This window comes from Argiope bruennichi, chromosome 6 (assembly GCF_947563725.1).
Source record: "Argiope bruennichi chromosome 6, qqArgBrue1.1, whole genome shotgun sequence".
In the NCBI taxonomy this organism is placed as follows: Eukaryota; Metazoa; Arthropoda; class Arachnida; order Araneae; family Araneidae; genus Argiope; species Argiope bruennichi.
The window spans coordinates 50,573,276-50,597,475 of NC_079156.1; the positions used below are offsets into that span (position 1 = coordinate 50,573,276).

A 24,200-nucleotide genomic window follows, 5' to 3' on the forward strand; every position below is an offset into this window, starting at 1 on the left:
TTCAAATAATATAAAAATTGGCTAAATTGATAGTGATTGGAATTGTTTCTGTCGGATTTTTTCCCTTATGCAGAATGTACAATAAAGTAAAATTTCCCTCGAGAATTTGGGAATGAGTGACAATAAATAATTATTTATGATATATCTAGATATAATGAACTTTCTTATGACACAATTTGACCAAATCACACCGGTGAATGAAAGTGCAGGTTTGTTTTTGCTTTGGCAAATATTTTAAATATATAGATAATGATTAAAACATGATTCCATAAAAAAAAATAATAATCAATTCACTATTTTGGTTATATCAATATCCCACAGATTATATTTCCTTAATAAGAAATCAATATCAGCTGTGCTTATTAATTTAGAATGTTGTTAAAAAAATCATATATGAACTTATTTCTTTTAAGGCCATTCGTACATTTGCAGCTTTTTTTAACCAAAAAGTGTTGGAAAACTTTGATATATACATCAGTTGATTAATAAAAAAATCATGTATATTTCAGATAAATTATAAAATGAAATAACTAACAATTTGTTAAAGTAAAAAATCGTATAAATTAATAAATAAATAAATAATAAAAATAATTTATTTAAATTAACTTCATGTCAAAATATTTTTGAAATGATGCATAACTACTGTTTGTCTCAGGATCCTGAGAATAGCACTTTTCGGCAATTGCTAGTTTTAGTACGCAGAAAGATGAGTGATTATTGTGTCTCCTAATTCCGTAAATAATCTATATCTCTATTGCTAAATGTAAGCATCTCATTCTTCCATCTCTTCTCTCACCCTTTTTTTTTTTTTTTTTTTGATGAAATAAACGTCTTAGTCATGCGCAAAAGCGCGGAGGCTTTTTCGAATTTGAAAATGAACAATACTTAAACTCGACAACAAAAAAGAAATTTAAGATTGCAAATGAATACAGCAATGGCATTCATCAAATTAATGTTATTTTATTTTGGTTTTTAATTTCGTTGTCGGGGAACTATTCTATAATTCAATAAATTCTTGTATGCATTATTGTGGAATTGATCTCAGAAATTTTTCTTTATTTTTTTAAAATGATTTTGTTCTATTAGTCAAAATGACTACCTGTACAATCAAAAAGAAGGATTCAACATTTAATCAATTTTTATTTCATCAGACTAAATCTAAATTCAAATAAAAATAGGAAAGAAAATTTAGTTAAAAATAAATTTACATTTATTTGGTATTTCTTGATATTCTAAGCATGATAAAAATAATACATTTTTTTGACCTAATTGATTTTGTCAGAATTATAATTCCTATAAATATAATTAATTAAAACAAATCCGATATGGTAAAAATCAGAATCGTTTTCTATTAATAATTCTAAAGTTAAAAACCAGGAAAACGGATTTTATAGAGCCAAAAAGAGATGATTAAATTTAGAATTTTATAAATTACGTACGAGATTTTAAGACGATAAAATATACATATTTTTATCAATTTTAAGTAATATTGAATTTGTGTGTCATTTTTATTAATGCGATGGAGAAGAATTAATTTTAAGTTCTTATTTGGATCTTTTACTAAAAAGCAGACGATTTTTTTCTCATTTTAGTTATTTGTATTGAATCTGATTTGGCTACAATTCTTTCATTCATTTCAATAGAATTCCATTTATTTTATTCGTTGGGAGTTTCAAAGTAAGAATTAATTTTATATTTTTGAGTTAATATATAATTGCTTTGGAATACAGCTTTAAAGAAGATTGAAAATTTTGATCAATTTTCAAAATATTATCATTTTTTTATGTTTAAAAAAATTGATTTTGAATTTCTTATCTGATTTTTTAAAAATTTCCCAGGTCATAACAATATAGAAAAATTTTGCTTTCGAGCAACATTGTATTGGTAACAGTAGAGTTTTTCTATATTTTTCTAATTATCACTAAGTTTATTTTATTTACCTATTACGTAGAATTAATTCCAAACATGACGGCTCAACTGATGATGACACCAATGCAAGAAGTAAGTAGACATTTATTTTTCAAATAATAATAATAATAATTTAAAAGCTAAAAAATATTTATTTCTAGGGTAAATTTTTAAACTCATTTTTTAATGTAGCTTTAAGGTATATTATATATATATCAATATATATACTATAATATGTCTTAAACTTATATTAGTTCATATGTTTATATCCGTTATTAAATTGAATATTACAAACGAATAAAATTATTGAAATTTGATACATTTAAGTTGTTTTTTAATAATAGTCTGTTTGGTATTCTTTTACTGTAAAATTAGTTGTCTATTTTATTTTTTTATTTAGGTAATGATTTTGTATTCGATAAAATTTGTTTCTTACTATTTTAAAAGGAATTCAAAATAAATGTACAAATATTTTGTTTATCCAAACTAAGAGCTTCAAAGATTTACAGTTCTGTCATATTTCTTGTTTCTTTTCCCATAATACTGACAGAAAAAGAATTCATTCTATAGGATTTGAAATATTAATAAAAGTTTTGCTTATTGTAATATGTAACAAATGTAGTGCTTTTCTCTATTTTTTTTTTTTTCAATTTATATTATTATTATTAAGTAAGCAATGAATCGCTATTTTGTTCTTATTTTTTTGGTTCTGAGCTTTTACCATACATCTTTTTTAGCTGTTTCTTCGATTATTGAATTTATTATGTACCTATAGTTAAGAATGGTTCTAAATGCCAACTGATAAATTTTTTGACAGTACATAGAAAAACTGCTTTACAAATGAAATGAATGATGTAATAACGCGTCTTAGAGATATAGAAACAGTTTCGTAAAAGTTTCAAAAATCCTTTTTAAATACAAAGTCATTATATGGAATATCGATGATTGTTATTTATAATTAAATTCTGTTAAAAGTTGAAATTATTTTTAAATACAATTTGATCATTTTCAGAGCTATTTAACTAGGTGTAATAATACATCGCATATTTTCTTCTGCCACACATACTATCAATATGAATCATCATTAAACGTTACATATATTTTGATATAAATTGACTAATTATTCCGGATTTAACGATAAATAATTTCAATGGACTCTTTATAGCATGGAATGTTGAATGAAAAAAATCCTCACAGATAAAATAATTTTTCATTAGTTTTCCCTTGGCAATCCATTCAAACTAATTTTTAATTTTGTGAAACTACATTATAATTATGGGGGAAGAAAGAACAATTTTAAATCAGTGTCAGACTTCATAAATGAATTTTTTCATTTTATTAAAAGGATTATGAACCAAATTAATATTTCTTCCGAAAATCTTTCCATAAAAATGCCTGTAAATAATTCAATTGCATTTTTAATTTTTATTAAGAAAGAATTTAACATCATAATTAGTGCTTTATTTTATTTCTCCCTTATTTCAAATGATAAATTCTCATTTCTATCAGCGTGTTTGGTTTCATACCCAGTAGAAGTATTATGCACTGCGATTCTATTTAACAGATAGTGTATGTTGAGTATGATAGTGTAACTTAATTTGTACCAAGTTCACATACATAGTGGAATTCCAGTCCAGTCAGGTTTCTTACTCAGAATGGATCTTACGATCTTTTGTTTTCGAAGTTGAAATTTGCTACTGCACCTCATTTCAATGGAAGAAAAAAATTCTTGTACAGAGATTTTATACAAATTAGGTTGCATGTATCAATGATTTCATTTGTTCTGATTATTTTGTATTATAAATCTTTTTTTTTTAACTAAAAGTTGAGCATAGTTATAAAACATAAAATTATTTTAGTTTTTAAAAGCACTCTTACTATAAAAATTTCAATAAAATGAAATATGAGTATTTTCAAACTCTTTGTTATGCTTACAGAAAATATGACTTTCAAATGAGCTGTCTAAATATAATTTCATGTGCAGTGACAAAATGTTTTCACTACTTATTCATTACTTTTCTTTTAAAGGTCACTCAAGTTTGAGAAAATACTTTTTGTTAAATTATTTTACATTTCTTAACAGATCGTATATTATTTCTTACTGCTGATTAAGATAATTTACTCTGCTGACTGAGACCAATCGAATCAGAAGCTTCAAGTGAAATCAAAACAAATTAATGATAGAATCTACTGTGTTTCAAAAGGCCATTTCAGTATTTAATTTTATTCAAATTATTAAATTTAATAATTTGATATTAGTTATCCAAATTTCATTAGCTATATTAATTAAGATACCCCCAAGTTGATGGAAATGTAAACAAAGTCATAGTAAGAGTATAACATAGCTATGAGGTGTTGGCAGTTGACTTTCGGCTGGAAAACCAAGGCTTAAAGGAGAAAAGTATAAAACGGACAGCAGGACATGAGAAAATAATAGGGTTGTAATAAATATGATTAAATTGAACTAGCTTACATTTTTTCGAATATTTCTCATCATTGATATATCTTCAATCTCTTGCTTTAGGTGGAAAGAATTGCGAATCAAACATTGCTAAATCATATTTAACAATCTTCTGATTCATGCCCATTTTCTAACCTATCAAAATAGACTCATCTAAAATCAATTAATCTTACATTACATCTGCGAACTCATCAGAATCAGGTTATATATCACGATACAGATATTTCTGAACTTTAAAACTTTTAAGGAGGGATAAAAGGGTCGAAGAACATTAGGTAAAAATATAATCTTAATAGTTTTTCATTTTTAATAAAGTTTATGTGTAAATATTTAAAAAACAATGTTTTCCCCTTGAAAATTTTTATTGAATGTGATAAATGTCTTTGTCTTCGTTGCACTTGAGGCACAAGGAGTTATAAGTTGGATTGAATCAGTACCTGGAGTTATGATCGTTTTACAAATAACATGGGCAATGAATCTATATAGAACTCTACATCTAATCCAATTATTGATAGTTGTGATATCTGGAAAGTTCCCGATTAAAGCTCGCTATAACTTAAGGCATTTTGAAGATTATAGTTCTTATTCTTTATTTTGTACACGGAAAAGCAAAAATTACGTTGCTTCGATTATTTTACATTTCTTTTTTATTTGCAAGTTTTATTAAACATAGATCATTGTTTGTACTTATGCGTTTGTATTTACTTACTATTTAAGTAATAGAATATTTAATTATTATTAAAAAGGATACTTTTTGACCTAACAACTGATTTTGTCAATTCAACTTAAATTATTTTATAAGTGCATTCATTTGAAACTAAAAATATTTTCTCAAAATTCTTAGAAAATAAAATAACAACTTTTTTTTTTCTAGAATATCAGTTAATTTTTTTTTTTTTTTAACATTTATTTCAGTGGAAGACTATATTTCCTGATTTCATTACATTAGAAGGCTCTTGCTTATTTATTAAAAAACTTATAGCTGTTTCATTATCGGCTGTGACATATATTAGAGGAATTTTTCCAGAAAAAGCATATGGTGAAAGAAATTTGTATGGTAAGATTTAAAAATTAATTGCATGGTAAAAGGAGATAGATATGCTTAAAATCCTTCTAAAAAATTTAAAGCATGTTATACATATAATGAAAATAGACTATTATTTTTTAATTATTCAATTTTATGTAGGTGTTATTAATTGATTAACTTTAATGAAATGTTTATAATAAATAAGAAAATGGTAGTAAATGAAAAGAAACGTTTTTCTAACTTTATAGGTTTAAGACTTAAACTTTTAACGGAAGACTCAGGAATGAAATCTGTTACAAAATTCATCAATCTAATCAGAGGCTGTTACGATGCTGTGGAAAAGAAATATGTAAGTCCTTAAAGTGATGGAATTTCATATAGATTTGAAAGGAATTTTATAGGCAATATCAAATAAATTTTTTAAAATATAAAGATTCAATAATTATGAAAGTCTTTGAAACTATATACTCAGTCTCTTTTCTACACCGAAATATTTTTATTAGACAAGAAATTTCGATCGTTATTAAATATTTCTTTAGGAAAATTATGCATTATACTTTTAATTATATCTTTTTTAATTAATTTAATACGGTATACGAAATTAATAATATAAGGCTGCAGTTCAATAGAAGATTATTTTCTTATTTTAATACTTTAAGAAAAGATTAAAATTAAAGAATGTGCAACAACCAAAAGTATGCGGCAACGTTTAGACTCTGTCAGTTCGTCTTAAGGAATAAGTAATGAATCTTCATGAACATGCATCAGGGACTCTCGAAATCTTTATTATTATTATTAAATCTAAAGTTTTTTTAAATAGCCGTAAATAAATAAACTCCTCAACCATCAAAAAAAATCTAGAAGTCTAAATTTTCAATTATTTGATGCTAAAGAATAATATTCAATAAAATATTCTTAACTAACCAAAAAAAAAAAAAGATTTCAATTTTCTGTGATCAAATCTGATCGAATTGTGAAGTTTTGATTGTCATTGTTTTAGGACAATTTAAAATTTCACAATTTTAAGTCAGTCAGGTTCGGGGAAACTTTGAGCTCTGATTGGTTATCTTTGAGACAGTCAACAATTCTAAAAATCGCTCGCTATTATAGAGTAATATTCAGATTTTCATAACTCACTTAGTCACAACAGAATGAACCTACCTTTTTATTTAAAATATCTGAAAAATACTTCACTAAATATCATTAACAAGACTAAGCATGTATACAAAAATATAAAATTCATTATTCCTCAAAATTTTGACTTGAACTACATAAAACATAATTATTTACTTTATGTAGATAATTTTTCTTATTAGATTTGTTTTTGTGTACTCACGGGTTAGAAATTTGATATTAAAACCCGATTAACGTGGATATATTGTGGATATTAAACCATGTTTTCCTTAAATAGCTGAATTATTGAATTAATAATCCAGATATTTTAAGTCACAGAAACCTTTTTGTTGCATTTTTTTTTCTAGAAAATACCATGTTTCATATTTATTTTATTTCATACAAACACGTGCTAATTACATTTCTCTAGGCTTGGTTTACAGTGAGTATTAACTTAATCTTTTAAACTGAACTTTTGTTAGCGTGTTGGAAAGATAATGAAAAAGCTAATTTTTCTTTCATGCAAGCATAACATACTCATGTAGGGTGAATTTTATTTTTATTGCTTGTGAAATGTATTGTTTCAAAATATAGTTTAAATGTATTTTCAAAATTGATTGAAAATAGGAATTTTAATTTATATGTTAAAAAAATTAGTATTATTGGAAAAATATATATATGTTTTTTTTTGTTTTTTTTTTAATTCTAAGGATGTAAAAACAATTTCTGTATTGCAATATCTTTGGAAGTTATCGCGAAAAAAAATGCGGAATTTTAGCCTAATACCTACTTAGTTATAATTAAAAAAAAAAAAAAAAAGCTCTATAGTATACCATTTTTACGTTCTAAAGCATATATGTGTCAAATTTGGTAGCTCTGGGTCAAAATACCTGGTCTATAGAGCGCCAACACTTATACACAACAACTTACTTTTCATTATAATAAGCAAAGACAGCCGCCTGACTTGCGGGAATTAATGGCTTCTTTAGCAAAGTGTTTTTAAGCTTTAAATTTCGGCAGATATATAATTAATACTTAGAAGCCTTAAGCCATTCATTTTATTATTTTACTTAGAATTTTTTGTCAGCTCCCCCCCCCCTTGATACATTTTTAACAATGTAACCTGCTTTCTAATCTAAAAGAAATTTTGCAATTTTCTTCATGTTAATAATATTTTAAATGTGGATTTAAATCTTTTATTGATTCCTTCCGGATTTAAGTAAATGTATTTCTTGCTTTCCTGTAATCTGCATTGCCAATAATGATTTGTGTTAAGAATAGAATTCGAAATGTAAAACAAAAACGAAAATATATCTGAAGCCTTAGTGGCTTTTAACAACAACTTTGATTTTCTTCCAGAATTTCTAGTATTATCGTTCGTGATACGTTTAATATTAATTGCAAATTCTTACAATTCAATATTTATGCTTAAAATATTTTTTGAAAATTGATTATACAAAATATTTATGTATTAAAAACGGGTGTCATTATATATATATATATATATATATATATATATATATATATATAATTTAAGATGATTTAATTATAATATTTTAATTATAATATTTTATATATAATTTTAAGATGATATAAAAAATTTTGTACTGTTATATTTTCAGAAATGACAGTGGTAAAATGCCAAACTTTTATTTTAAATTTTAATTAAAATTTCAAAAAAGAAATCAGAGGTACACATCCCCCCCCCTCCCCCCAAGTATATATGTACCAAATTTTGTTGTTCTAGATCTGAGGACATAACTGCAGAGGGCCAACACAATCACACCTACAGGCATACAAACATTTATCATTGTTATAAGATACTCATTTCTTTAAAGTATCACATAGAATTAAATCATAAAAACTCAATTATAAAACTTTTGGATCCTATATAAATGCATTCTTTTTTGTTGTTGTTGTTGTTGTTTTGTTTATTAATTTAACTTCTTTATATATCAAACTTTATTATTTAATTTATATTTTTAAAATAGAAAAATAATCACAGAATCTTAGTTTCTCTTTTTTTTTTTTTTTTTGTTCTCGCTTTTTACTTGAAAAATCGTATATAAAAATATTTTTTAAATATATCTGTGAAATACTTTTTACATGATAAAATGTTTTCTGGAAATTCAACTTCAAAAAACATTCTGTTTTTGAATCTTTTAAGGATATCTATGGATTCTGAAATATCCTAATTAAAATACTACTCTGATTTTAAATTAATATAGTTTGATAAGAATCTGATTTTCAAAAAATAATTTCTTTTAAGATAAAATTCTATTTCAAAGTTAAATAAGCATATTCTTTTTTTTATTTTCAGCTACAACAACTGAGTATTGGGGTAAGAAGAATTTGTGCTTTCTTTCTAAAAATATATAAACTTTCTACAAATTAAAATATTTTTTTTTTTTTGAGAGAGAGAGAGAGAGAGACAGAAGGACAGCTAAATGACACTATTGAATTTCTGTCTTTTGTTTTCTTTAAATGTTTATATTTTATGAAAGTAAAAATACAAAGAATGCTATGGTTTGTATGTACTGTTATCCCAAATATAAATAGCATAATTCATTATATTATTGTTAATCACATAATATCTATAACTCGAAAGAAATTCATTAAGCATTTTAATATTTTCATAGCATTAGTTTTTCCAACAAAAATTCCAAAAAAAAAAAAACTTTTTTAAACTAGAGATATCAAAAAAGATTTGGAATCTAAATCATCTTAGGAAACCTTTATAAACTTTAAAAATAAATTCTTAATAACTTTCATTATAAAATAAAATATTTTTACAAATTTATCTATCTGTTTCAAGGAGGACTGAAATATTTTAAAGATTAAAGGTTTACTCGCAAACATAAGAAAATCAAAAACCATTATAGTGAAATATAGTTGCTTGTTTAATATTGAGATTTTTTTTCTTTCGTAATTAGCTAAAAGTTTCCAGAAAATCACATTTAAAATGTTTTTAAAGAAACATTTACAATAAAATCCTTAACTTTTTATTTATTTCAGATTTGTCTAAATAAAGAAAACCGTAATGTAAGTAATGATACTTTTCAAAATAAGTCCATAATTTTAACTGTAGTAATAAATAATAATAATCAATTATATTTCAATTACAGGAAGTTATAGAAGCATATAACTTAGTATTTTCGTATAAAGACGATGAATGCTCTGTAACATAGTAAGTGTTCCTGATTTCATTCATTAATAGCATTATTTTGTTAAATAAATAGTGTAAAAAATAATAACTATTGCACTTAGATTTTAACTTCATAAGAGAAACATTTTCTTAACAATCAGGTCCACCATTCCCTTCTAATTTTATTGTAAATAAAAACAAAGTGAAAAAAAATTGTCAAGAAAACAAAATAAAATGAAGATAAAATCTGGTTTACATTAAGCTAATGATTTTGTTTTATTTATTAGTATTACATAAACAAATAATAGATTCAAAGAATTAGAACAATCAATATATTCATTTTCAGATATTTGCAATTTACTAAGAAACTTTCCAATTAAAACCAAAGACTTAAAATTTATAAAAGGGAAAGAATCAATTTAAAAAGTCTTTATCAAGATATAAAAAAGAAAATATGTTTTTACTGAAATAATTATTCTATAAATATAAAAAAGACGAATTTTTAAATGAATATTTTCATGCTTCCTATTTTTATTAGCTGTTTTAAGTTTTTAAAATTTGTTTCAGAAAGCTGTAAAATGTTTTCTGTTTAAGTAATTTCTATCAACATATTTAAAAAATAAATAATAAACATATTGATTTGGAAAATTATAATAAAAGTGCTATTTCCAGTATGTATTTGGTAAAATCATTCTCAAAAAGTTAATAACGAAATTAAATCATAATTAATTTGTACCAGTATTTTAATGCAATAATTTTTAGACTAAAATATTCATTTTGGCGATTGTATTTGTTTTTTTCAGCCAAAACAAAACAAATAGTTTCTCTCCAAAGTTAACTGACCCTACAGTTGAAGCTTCCTTGCTGATGTTAAAAAATATTTCTGTTATAAATAATATTCTTGGAGAATTACCTAAAAATGCTTATTTGTCTTTGAAACTATTATATTATGATGATGGTGAGTAATTGAACTTGTTTGAACTAGCTATTTTTTTTTTTTTTTATGAATTTAGCATCTATAATTATAACATGTAGTCAAGTAAATCTGTAAATATGAGTACTATTTGATTATAAAATAGAATATTAGCTTTATTCATTTATATATGATACCATGCCTGTACTGTCATTACGTGCAAGGTCGTGAGATGCAAGACAGTGTTGAGTCAGAATGCCTCCATGCTCTACCCTTTAAAAAAGTTTAAACGAGAGAGAGGATTTCCCTTCATGAAAATCAAATTTAACTTTTCATTATATGAATGATGATGGTGAAATGATAATATACATTAAAACAAGCAGACTATCTGGCTGCCTGTCTGAAAAAGAAAATTTTTGTTCGAACGTTTTTAAACTTGAAATCATTTGATGCAGATCCGTTTATGAGGGTAGACGCGTATTCCTTATTTTGTATCTATTGTTGTCTGTTGCAATCGTAATAAATTATGCATTTTTTAAAAAATATTTTTTAGTGATTGATTTTTAAAAAAATTTGTCTTTCAAGAGTTTTACAATTATTTTCGTCTTCAACTAATCACCGGTCTGTTGGGTGTGTATGTGTGTTTAAGCATATTTTAATTTAACACTGAAACCTTTGTCAGGCAGGAAGTGATTGAGGCGGAAAGATTTAATAGCCTGCTAAAATTTCATTAGAATAGGTTTTTGATACTTTCTACAAAATAATAGAAAAAAAAATTTAACATAAAAAAAAACATTATATTTTTAGAAGAAAAAATTCTGAAATTTAACTTGTATGTATGATAATTTTATGGTATGAAATACTAAAAGAACTTTATGCTGTTAAAAATATTGTTCAAGCTAAAAGCTTGAATATTTCTCAGATTTTTGAAAATTTAAATAAATTAAACTGCTTTCTGAAAGAACATATATCAGGTAAGGGTTTTAATGACATGCTGACGATTTGAAATAATGTCTATTTTTAGATAATGGTACAAGTTTTAAAAGCCAAAAAACTTTGAAAAATCAGAAAATAAAGTTAATAGGTACTGCCTATGCAGAATAAAGAAGTGAACTTTAATGTACATTGCTTTTTTTTGGAATGTTAAAGTTTGCGATATTGTTTTTAAGTGAAAGCTTTAATTTCCGATCTTCCCTTTCAGATTTTTAAAAAATTTTTATGGAATATTTCGGACTTTAATACATTCTCTGAATATGATAAGTTCAATTTAGGCTAAAAACTGGAAGAAGCACTAATTGATAGAAATGCAAGCGACATAAATGGTATAGAATTCACACATGAATTAGTTTTTGCAAAATTTTGTAGAAAATGTAGCATCGCTGCTAAGCTACAGATGGTTATTAAAATAATGGAAACACGTGCAAATAAAAGTGATATTTTAGAATGCATTTTGCAAGCATTAAAAATATAATCCTAACTATCAGTATTTTAATGTAAAAAATATATATATCATGATAGTATGAGGTAGCCTTAGTAAAGTTATATACGTCTTTTTTTGTTTGTTAAAAGAGTAAAATGTCCCACCTCGCACTTTCAAAGAGGCCAAATTGTAAAAGACTGACTAGCTGAAGCAACTGTCATCGAGGCAATCTAGCGAAATCCTAGTTCTAGGCATTTCCAGAGCTATGGTATCTAAAGTCTGATAGCATACACACAGCGTGGAAAGAAACTCAACAAAGCCAAATAGTGGACGGAAGGAGAAGCTGAGTGAAAGTGACCGACGAGTAATGAAGAGGATTGAGATGTCTAAAAAGAAAATAATGGCTAGCCAGAGTGACCACAGAGCTCAATCAGCATCTGGATTCTCCAGCATCGATAGTAAAAATTAGGAGGCATCTTCATAAACAGAACATTTATGATGGAGCAGCAATTCTCAAGTCATTTGTCACAGATGTTAATGGTAAACGTCGTCTACAGTTGGTGTCACATTCACAAAACCTGGTCAATTGATAAGTGTAAGAAAATAATATGGTCTGACGAATCGTCTTTCGCACTTTTCCCTACAACAAGACGGATATACGTTTGGAGGACACCTGTACAAACGTATGATCGTGATTGTCTCTTTCCAACTGTCAAGCAAGTTTTTTTAATGTATAAAATGTTTACCCATTCAAATAAAATTAAAACATAATTTTTAAAAATCTTTCACATTATTTTAATGTCCACAAAACTTTATTTCAAATGTTAACCATAAGCCATTTGCACCAAATATCGGCACTGCATAAAGGTGCTCACTAGACATTTGCATGACAGCACTGATTAGACTTGGCACGGTCCAGTATGATATAAACTTCCAAAGTATATCATAATTCTGACATAAAACATAGTATATCTCGAATTATGTGATGCTAATAATGTTTACACAAACATTGACGCTGAACAATCAATTAAGTCTTTGCTTCTACTACTATCCGCGGAAAACAAGCATGAGGATTTTTGTATTTGCATTAGAAACTTTTGCCATCATAGTTGTCAACTCATTGCAAAAACAAAATATGAATTCTTATCATTCACAACATTTTTAAGCAGGAAATTTAAAAATTATTCAAGACAAACTTTTTTGTAAACTTAGAATTTTTATATACATATATTTGACCGTACTTATTCATTATGCTAGAAACAATTGATAATCAATACAAAAATATAATTAAATCTTGATAAAATTTTAAAACATTATAGTACATTTGACTGCATTATTATAGTGACACCTGATGATTATGAACCACCAGGTTTTGAACCATCAACACATGCAAAATTTAGTTTTCCAACAAAAACAATGAATATTGCATTAGGAAAAGTAAATACCAAAATACATGGGTAAGTTCATGTTTTAAGCATTTTAAAAAATTTAATAAAAGCAAATATTAGTATAAATTTTTTGCATAAACTTAATTTAATAGTCTAAAGTGAATATACTGAATAATATAATATAAAGTGAATATACTTCCAACAATCCTTCTTAAATCCAAAAGTTTTTTTAAAAAATTTTTGAACAAAACTCTTATAAATAAGAGCATATTTGTTAGATAGTAATTAATTAGAGAACTCAAAAAATTATTGATTCAACTTAAGCTTTTTTAAAATAATAACCATATAATTTTTTTTAAATTTATATTTTGCAGTTTCAAATTTCTTTTGAAAACAACTGTGAACAAACAGTCATCATCACAAAATAATACTGAAGATCCCTTGTCACTACTTCCAGACTCTCAGATGTCAAATACAGATGAAGCTACTCAGGATGATGTATTTACAAAAATACTTCATTTTTTTTTTATAAAAACAGATGTTTTAAAATACATAAAAAATAAATCTGCATTTAAATATAAATCTTTTCTTACAGAAAATAATTAGTGAAAAAATTTCTGAAATTTTATTTTTGACAGTTTCAATATATATAAAATTATACCTAAGAAGATTAAGAAATTTTTATAACTGCTTGACAAAATTAAAAGAGACAGAAATAAAACTTTTTATGTGTTGAAATATGATTAAAAATAATTTTGTACAAAAACATTTATTGAATAATGATTAAAAATAATTTTGTACAAGAAAATTATTTAAGGGAATTTATCATGTGTGTCAATTCATTAATCCCACATTTTTAAAAATTTGTAAATGATAGTGATTCCACCTGTTTTGCAACAAATCTTTCTTTATGGGGGTATGGCCATATCTGATAGAAATATAAACTTCTTGTTTTGATATTATGGAGCTTACAAAACTTTAGACATAATTTCAAGGAGTTTCTTTTTTCCCCCTTCACTCTTCTAAAAATGCACGGAATACCTAATGCAGAATTAAGGTATGCTTTCGTGAACTACAGATACATCATACATGTTCAAACCAGCAACCTAAGATTCCCAAACATGCTCAATTGAATTAAAATCTAGTATGTAAGCTAACCAATCCATTCAAGCGATAATAATTGTTTCTAAGTATTTTGGCATTATAAATGGTCAATACAAGTCAGCATTATTTGGTCAAAAGTTTGGGTAAATAAAACCTCAGAAAAATTTTATGCGAAATTTCAAGACCCATAATTCAAGTATATTTGGCTGATTATAGAACCCACATCGAGCTTCTGTAGATTGATATGGCAACTTTGATGATACCACCTTAAAGACGAAACTGTTTCCATGAAAGTTGGATCTTTCATTAACAAAGAAAGCCCAGCAACTCATGCTACATCTAGACTTATCAGTAAATATTATACCATACCAATTCTCTTAACTGTTTTGAATGTGATGATGATAGCACTTTAAATAAGAGCTTTTAAAAGATGAAGTAAAGGAAACAATGAAAAATCATTGGTTTCATTTGTGTAATGTCCAATCTCATAAGACATTTCCACAGCTTTAACGAGCAATTTTTTTTTTGTCAAACTTAAAACTAAAACAGTTCAAGTACTGCTACAGCCATATTATAGTTTCTTCTAGTCGATATTGAGAGAGAATTGTTCTTGGATGCAATTCTCTAGCTTACTCTTAACTCTGCAGTTACAATTGATTCACTAAAAGCAGATTCAAGTTCTTGATAAGGCATTTAAAAGGATATTTAAATCTTGTGAGATCTCTGTTTACATTTAGTTTCCCTAAGGTGCACAAATTACTTTCCAGTTTCACATGTTATTCAAATGTTTAATTCCTTTGAGTTATATTTAATAAATACTAATGCAATTCAAGAACCAAGCTAAATCTAATCAATAATATATTTCCAAATTTCAATATGCATTTATTGTACAACATATCAGCAGCTTACTTTGTATATTTCATATACATAACAATACACAAATGTACAATTTTATGTCTTGCTGAAGATAATTGACATAAATAATTATACCATAGGAAACTGGTTTAAAATTGGAATCAGTAAGCTTTAGTTTCCCCCCCCTTTCAGATTATCTTTTTTTAATTCTGATAAGCAGTGTACCATGATAGATAATTATTTTATAAGTATAAAATAAAATTTGATGCTACAATAAAATTGAAATTTATAAATGGATTTCTGATTTTTCTAGTCTGTTTCTTTTTTTTATCATAGATATCAAAAGAAGAATTATTTAATTCCGAAAGTTTGACAGATGAATCCCCATTAAGTAAGATATTCAGTATGGATCTATTTAAAATAAGAATATTTTTCAAGCTTTTTAAGAAAGTTGTTTGTATTAGAAATCAAATTAAGATGTTTCATAAGAAGATATACTTTGAAATATACATATATATATATTATCAAAGATGTGTAACAATATCTTTATTATTGTATTTTTTAACAGGAAATATAATCAAAAATACTAAAGTACATCCTGCTTTAAAATGTCCATGCAAATCCAAATTGGTAAGAAAATTTATAATTTTTAAGCACTGAATATGCAATGTATATGTAAAAAATATATGTATATGTAAAAAATGAAACTCTAGCTTTGAGCAAAATTATTTTTGACTAAAAATGAGCAATATATAAAACTAGGAATTAGATTAGAATCAGTTTTGGCAAAAATAAGAAAATTCATGCTATTTATAAAAAATTTTTTGAAAAAATTGCAATAATTTTTCTCATGTTTTGTATCCCTTTTTTCAGGCAACAAACTATGACACAATAATTTGTGTAAGCTGCGAACTGCTGCAACATAAAGTCTGCTACGGTATTTTAAAACCAAATGATATGCCAGAGATCTTTTACTGTGTGGATTGCATTATTTTAAACTCAGATGACAGGATGATGTCTCTTGATATTATATATACATATCAAGGCAAAGAACGTCAGGTATCCATAGAAATTTTTGTAACATAATGTCTTTTTTAAATGTTATAATCCATATAATATTTTATCCTGATCCTGAAATATAATCCATAATCCTGAAATTCAAACAATTTTAGTTATATTGTATGAAAAACCATTATTTACAGCAGATATTTCTTTTTAAGAAACTAAATAAATATCTCTAAAAATATTTAACATTAACTATCATTTGGTTTTTAACAATTACTACACATAGTAATATGCAGATCAGTATAAAAAAAGAAACAAAAACAACCAAAATTATTAAGAACAGTGACCACTTCATCAAGAGTCTTTGACATTAAAAGTTTTTAAAAAATGGCTATCTTTCGCCAATGTTAATGTACACTAATTCATAATTGTATATATATTTTTTACTTTTCCCATCTTCACAGTGTGGATTTATTTACTGCAATATATAATTTTGCTATAATGTCATTTAGAATAAAAAGTATTTGAAAAATAAAATATTTTCATTTAATTCAATGTTTTTGGGATCGTTTTAGGAGCTTTGTGCTTTGAGAAGAGCTCTTGCTTTATGTTTAACTTTGGAAACTATAACAAATTCAGATTTCCAACAATTATTTGGTTACAACACAGCTGCAACTACTGCTTTAATTCAAAACCTGGTGTATGAAGACTTCTTAATAGAAATGTAAGTTTCTGATAATTTTCTTTTTTCATAGATATCAAAACCATTTTATATAAAATTGCCATCATGAATCAGCTCAAATGATTTAGACTTCAAAATTGAGCAGTAACGATCAACAAGTTCACAGTATCTATAATTAAAATCAATGAATTGCCATCATCACTTTGTTGTAATACAATATTTGCAAGTTGTTATCTATTTTATATTCCATAAATATCTTTGGTTAATATTATTTAAAGATACACAGGCCCATAACTAACAGCAGAGTAATGCCCCTGAATTCTGAGCTTAGGAAGTCCTTTAGTGAGGAAAAAATATCTTTATATTAAAGATTTTATTTTTAAAAAATTGAAAAAATATTCATAGGCAATATTTATATTTTCACCTTTTCAGCTGGGAAATAATTATTTTAAAGCCAATGAATTCATAAGCCTTTATCTAAAGGATTAAAATTTATTTCCAAGTAGAAGTGTTTGTTGATCAGATAGGAAATTTATTATGCTAAAAAGAATTTTTTATTCATAATAAAGATGTAACACTTGTTTTTAAACAGATTTCGATATTTTAATCAGATCAAAATTAATATTTTCAATATTTTAATCAGATCAAAATTCAATCAGAGAAAATTCAAATGGCCTCATTTAATTAAAATAATTACATACAAGTGATATTTATGGTTATGAAATAGTTCAGCACTCCAATTTTTTTTTTTTAATTATTTTACTAGAATTAATTTTTTATTTTCTCATACATGAAATAGATAAAAGAAAATCTAATAATCAGTGAATATTTTGACCTGGTGAGTTTACTGAAAGTCCAATGTTATATACCTCCTTGAAGTTTAAAAAAAAATACTTTATTTGGAACTATATTTGCCTATCTGCAAAAAATAAAAATTCAAAAATTGAACAAATTAGAGTGATAAAATCTTATATGAGGTTTTTTTTTTTTTTTTTTTTTTTGTATGGAAAGTTATTTTGTCTCAATCCAAATAACATGCATGCAACCACGATAGTTCAAGAAAGGCTAGATGGATAAAATCTGCTAAAAAGTATTTATTATAAAGCTTGCAGATCAGTATTGAATTTCAAGAAAACACTGTCAAAACTGCCTGTTTGTCTGTCGATCTCTGAGTGATCAAAATAATATTGCTAAAAGATACAAAATAAAAAAACAATTAAAAAAAAAAGATAGAAATATGAAATTTTATATTTAGCTTTAACACTGAAACTGTTAAATTTTCGATTCAATGCCCAAAAGACATGTTTTTATTGGTATTAAGTTACTGTGGCACCCATTTCCTTTTTGAATCTTTTCAGTAACTGTACACATCTGCAATAAAGACCCAATATATTTACAATCATGTGGGTAATCATAGTAAAAAAGGCAATGAAAAAGAATCAAATGATCAATTATTTGAATATAAATTTTGCAATATTAAAGCTTTCTATTTGAACCTTATTACAGATACTAAAAAAACTATAGAAAGAAATGTGAGCATTTAATTAGATGGATTGTATAAAAATGTGAAGTATGGATATATCATCAGATTTTTTTAAGATATTCTTTTGAGCCACGGCTTGTAACTTTTGATCTTTATAAATTTTATTTCATTTATCTTCATGCAATAAGGTTATGAGAAAAGTGATGCATTGTCTAGTTTGAATGAGAATGACATTAATATTGCTATTTGCTAATCAGACAAAACCAAATTAGCATAAAAGAATAAACATCAAACAAAAGATTCAATAGGAATAGACAGCTGAATTAACCTCAGGAAGATTATAAAAGGCAATACAAAAGAGGAAAATCAACATAAAACCAGTTATTCAATATTAGGTTTGATGGATATGTTTCTTGTATCTGTATACCAAATTTCTAAATAGAAGCTATCTGCACATGGTTCAATCCAAAATGCAAGCTCTTATTGCTGCAACAAAAAAAAGTGAAGATAAGTGATTATTGAAGAAATGATTATTCACTTCAATCTTTATAGTTATTGGTTGACAACTATTTAACTTAGATCCATTGATTTAATTTCTTTGCACTTTTTAATTTGCATATTTCAGAAAACATGTAAAATCATATTTAAAGCACGAATTAGAAAATGATTCTAGCTGATAGAATATTCTAAATAAACATAAAACAGCATTCTTTTAAATTCTTAGAAAAAAAGACTTTTTAATCTGAAAAACAAAAATGTGCAACTACCTTTGATATTATTTCTAAATCAGATAGTTTTTATCGCCCTTTTATAAAATCCTTAGGCCAAACAAAATCTAAGGGATTTAAGTTATAGGATTGATGTTTAAATTTTACCTGACAATTTATAAAAATTCATCATTTGCACAACTAGTCACTGATGATTAAATCTTTGAAAGAAAGATAATAAAATACAAATAATTGTAAAATACAATTGTTAAAACTTGCAATCCAACAACATAATTTTTCTTTTTTTTGAAAATTTTTTTCTTAACATTCTATACTTATCCTTTTTTTCTAAGAATTTCTCCTTAATATTCTACTTCTCCTATATCAAATGATAAAATATATTTATTTTCAATAAGAAAATAAATTCCATTTTATATAAAAATCATCTGATCTGGAAATTATGGTGATTTTATAATAGTAGTTAAAACTCATGTATGGTGATGAGTAAATTGTCAGAAATATTTAGAAATAATATACAGTTAGTCAATAAGGAGGTATGTCAAGATATTTTCTATCGATAGTGGAAATTTTGCATTTTTTTATATATATAATTCAAAAATATTACAGACATGCATGTGATATTTAGGATTCTGATTTTTAGTGCCCCAGCTTTGCTATCATCTAAAAAATTTGTTATGTTACAATTCCCCTTTTTTTTACTATAGTTATAGTTAAAATTTATTTTTAAAAAATGAGTTTTTTAATTTATAAACTTATTTCATCCATATTTGTAGTGAAATTCAATACTTTAAATAAAACATAAAAACTATTATATGTTATAAATATTATGGTTTCCATATATTGCCAAAAATTTTATGGTTAATTTAACATTGGACGCACTGCACCCTTTTTCAAAGCTTTATAACTCTCAAAATTTTCATTAGAAATTAGCATAAGCATTTTTGATGGCTAATTTCATGACGAGTAATTAATTGAGTGAGACAAAAGATGAATGGGGTTATAGGAGAATTTTGAGATGCAAATTAATCAACTAAATTAGATCAGTTAATTATTGTATCTATCTAATCAAAACTGTTCCACAGAACCATTTACATCAATATCTGTTTTATAAAGATATAATAATAAATAACAAAATTATTTTTGTTGACAACTATACTTAACATTTACAGCTGCTAAACTTATGAAGATGTTGATGGATGATAAAATCAGATCATGGGTGCAAATTGCCCTCACAACACCATCGATTCTGTGTGAATTAAGACATCATGTTATATTCAGATTCAAATTCAAATTACTTTAATATTATGTTCAAATCAAATAATAAATATATATTCAGAGATTCTTCCCTTTTTTACTTTTACATCTCTAAAGAAATAAGTTGATTATAACATGTAATAGCATATCAAAGAAATTTACCCCTCCTCTTATTTTTTTTCTTTTCTTATAGACCAGGTACTGAAAAGTATGAAGTGCAAAAGTCTCAAATAATTGAATATGGATTACAGAAATATTTTCCAACAAATCATGAAGAAAATGGCAGAATATTTGAGAAAGATTCAAAGGTAGAATTTAAAACAAATTACACTACATAAAAATATTTGATTGACAAATATCTAATATTATGAAATTATAAATATTATTTTTCTTTTCAAAAATTTTTTTTATCCTTTTATTTTTTAGAATGATTCAAGGCAAAAGCATTATCAATCTTACTCACCGGACATTTCATCATCTGTAACTAATATTGACATTGTTCAAACTCCTGTAAAAGAGGTCTAAACATGTTTTAAATTAATATATTTTGTTTTGCTTCCTAACAATTTAAATTTTAGTAAACATAATATGAAAGATAATTTTATTTAAAAAAAATCCTAATGAAATTAGATTATAGACATTCATGAAATTAGATGAAACATTTAAATTTTAGAATTAATGGAAATGTTTAAAAAATTTCAAAGGTAAAGAAAAACAAAATATGACATTATATATGGATACACTATACTGAATTAAAGTTTTATTTTTTTAAACCAAATATTACAATTCAGTAGAATAATTGCATATGAATGCAAATTTAAATATATATATTTAAAAAAAAAAACATCAAAAGTTACCTTTATTTATTTTTAATTCTTCTTTTGAATAACAAAATTTTTTTGAACTAAAACTTATAAGTATGAATAACTTTTAAAAGAACTATATAAATTGTATGTAAAATGATTCAAACATATTTTTAAACTGACTGTAAAGAAAAATTAGGTAATTTTAGACCAATTAAAATCAAACTTTAAGAGTAAAAATATATTAATTTTCTATAAATATATGGTATGTTTTAATTCCTCTTAAATTTTTTATTCCATTCAAATAAAATAAATTTTAAAATGCAAATTCATTTTATTTATTTATTAAGGTGAAAGCTTTGAGCCTCAGCAACAAATCACCAAATCAAGGAAACATTCCTAATAAACGAAAAAGAAAAGTATCCAGCAAGGTAATTTTTTGGAATGATAAATTTTTCTTGAAATTGCAGATTTTAATGGCAAATTTTATAGTATTTAGTAACAATTACAAAGCATTTTATAGAACTTCAGTAATCAAAAATATCTTTTTTATTCAAAAGATGCCTATTTCAATCAATCAGGAAATAATCTAATTTATAGAATAATCTTAATAGGCATTCTGCATATTAAACTGTGAAATATATAAATCCTCACCTCACCCTCTTTCATACATGTTATTACAACACCATGTTGTGAAACTATGCAAATGCTATTTTGGGATGAAATTCATCACTTTGAATCATGGACTAAAGACATGGATATATCTGTGTTAGTTACCCAATTATACTAAAGTTCGGAACTTTGACAATAGCAAATATAATGTGATGCAGTCCCACATGTACAACGTGCAATTTCGAACACATAATACTTCCATCTCGATCAAATTAAGCAAGATATTTAATTTTTCCATCAAAATTTAAGTTCTAATACTCATTGTTGCCAATAGAATACAAACTGAAAATGATATTAAATTATTTTGCAACTTATACATGCCAGCACAACTGCAGTTGAAAAACAAAAATAAATTGGCGTTTTTCATTTGAGACTACATGTTTTTCTTTTCTTTTATTAATATGATTGAAAATGCTACTCAGTATTCTTCAGTTTTGTTATTTGAAAAATAAGCTGATATTTATCACTATACAAAAAAAAAAGTTTTCTCCAAGAAAATCAATGTTGTTGATTACTTGTAAGTTGTAATTTAAAACCTGTTTCTTAATTATAAATCATGACTAAAACCAAACATGCTTTTTAAAACTTTTTTTTCATAATTTATTCCAGAAATGAAAGTCTAAAATATTTTTAAATCATCTTTTAAAATATCAGGTATTTTAATAATGGTGCACAGCAATAATTATCCTTACATTTTGCAACAATACTGCACAATGAACAAATTTTTAAATGCATATATTTATATTAAGTGATTTCATTTTTTCTTTCACTTTATAAAGGAGATAACTATTTGAATAAAGATTTGTCTTAAAAATATTGTAAATAAAAAAAATAAAAAACTTAATTCACTTTACTTATTAAATATATGTATTATACTTATGTAATAATGGATATATATTTAATCACGGTACTAAAATGTTTTCACATTCTTATTTTTGTATTAAAATTCCACACTATTTAATAATATTTAACAATTTTTCTCTTTTAGATCTTAAGCAATGATGAATCAGAGGAAGCCTTCAGCAGTCAAAAAAAGCAGCGAACAAAGAAAAAAAGGCGATAAAAATTAGAGAAAGCAATAAGAACTGCTACTAATGTAGAAACTTGGACTGTTTTAATATTTGGAAATAAAACTTTATGCTATGATTATACAATTTTCTTTTTGTGACCCATTTTTAAGCATTTAATAATTATAAGACTTTTTTATAAAATTTTTAATAACTTGTGATCACATATTATATAACTGCATATATTTCACCCTAAATGAAAGAAATAACAGATGCTAGCATGTGAAATTTATAAGAAATCAGAAATACTATGTATTTAAAATAAAAGAAATGTGACTTGGACATCTAAAAATGTATATGTTACAATATTACAAATCAGAAGGACAGTTACAAGCTAATGTGAATTTTTAATCAATCAGAAATACTATACATTTAAAATTAGAAAAATCAAGTGGCTTGTATATCTAAAAAATATATATGTTACAGTAGTACAAAGCAAGTGTCAAGAGTATAGTCTTGATCATGAAAATTTCTTGATGAAGTTTGGGGATCAATAAAAAATACCGAATTGATGGAAATAAAACATTTAGGACTAAATTGCACTGTTATATACTGCATGGGTTTATTTTATAAGCAAAATAACATTTGATATATTCAAATTTTAGTTAACTGATTCTATAGAAAACAAAAATAAGTACTAATGCAAATCATTACTTAAAACATTTATGATCTTCAACTATCAACATTAAATTTACCCTAACCTTGGACTATACAGTATTCTATTTATGATATATAGAGTATATTACAATTTCATTAATAATTTTAAAAAACATATAATACTCAATTATACAGTCTTGAATCGACTGCATAGAATTATTGTACATAATATTCGTAACAGAGTCTTCACACAAAAGTCGCCAATGGCTAATTGAGGCAGAGATTTTCACCCATGGTGTTTCTTTCCATAAAAAGAGGGATTATAATAATAAATTATTTTATTTTTTTTACAAAACTGGCTTTGATCAAAAGTTTTTCTTTTTATTAAATAATTGTATACAACTCAATCGGCAGCTCTTATACAAATTTATTACTTCATTCCTTCCAAACTATAAAATATTGTCTAAGGTTTGGGATGGTCATGATCCCCTCCTCATATCCATTTCTGACAAATCATTCAGATAACAGCAAATTTTAAATTTTCTTAATATGCTATCTGCCAATATCTCTGTATA

General features: G+C 25.1%; 1 protein-coding gene across 1 annotated transcript; it reads left to right on the forward strand.

The window, feature by feature from the left end:
- Nucleotides 1-1,927: 1,927 nt before the first annotated feature.
- LOC129972295 (HORMA domain-containing protein 1-like) lies at nt 1,928-23,096 on the forward strand. Its single transcript, XM_056086381.1, has 17 exons — nt 1,928-2,001; nt 5,285-5,426; nt 5,645-5,745; nt 8,830-8,850; nt 9,525-9,551; nt 9,635-9,696; nt 10,458-10,612; nt 13,330-13,444; nt 13,750-13,873; nt 15,671-15,725; nt 15,903-15,964; nt 16,208-16,393; nt 16,915-17,063; nt 20,680-20,794; nt 20,913-21,005; nt 21,640-21,720; nt 22,950-23,096. Exons 1-17 carry the CDS (start codon nt 1,966-1,968, stop codon nt 23,022-23,024), a joined length of 1,599 nt encoding a protein of 532 aa, XP_055942356.1. The 5' UTR covers nt 1,928-1,965; the 3' UTR covers nt 23,025-23,096.
- The last annotated feature ends 1,104 nt before the right edge of the window (nt 23,097-24,200 follow it).

What these genes read in the sequence shown, in the direction of transcription:
- LOC129972295 (XM_056086381.1), top strand. Translation starts at nt 1,966, where the DNA reads ATGACGGCTCAACTGATGATGACACCAATGCAAGAA. An exon ending in GTAAATACCAAAATACATGG is followed by an intron (nt 13,445 to 13,749) that starts GTAAGTTCATGT and finishes TATATTTTGCAG; the next exon opens with TTTCAAATTTCTTTTGAAAA. An exon ending in TATTTGAGAAAGATTCAAAG is followed by an intron (nt 20,795 to 20,912) that starts GTAGAATTTAAA and finishes TTTATTTTTTAG; the next exon opens with AATGATTCAAGGCAAAAGCA.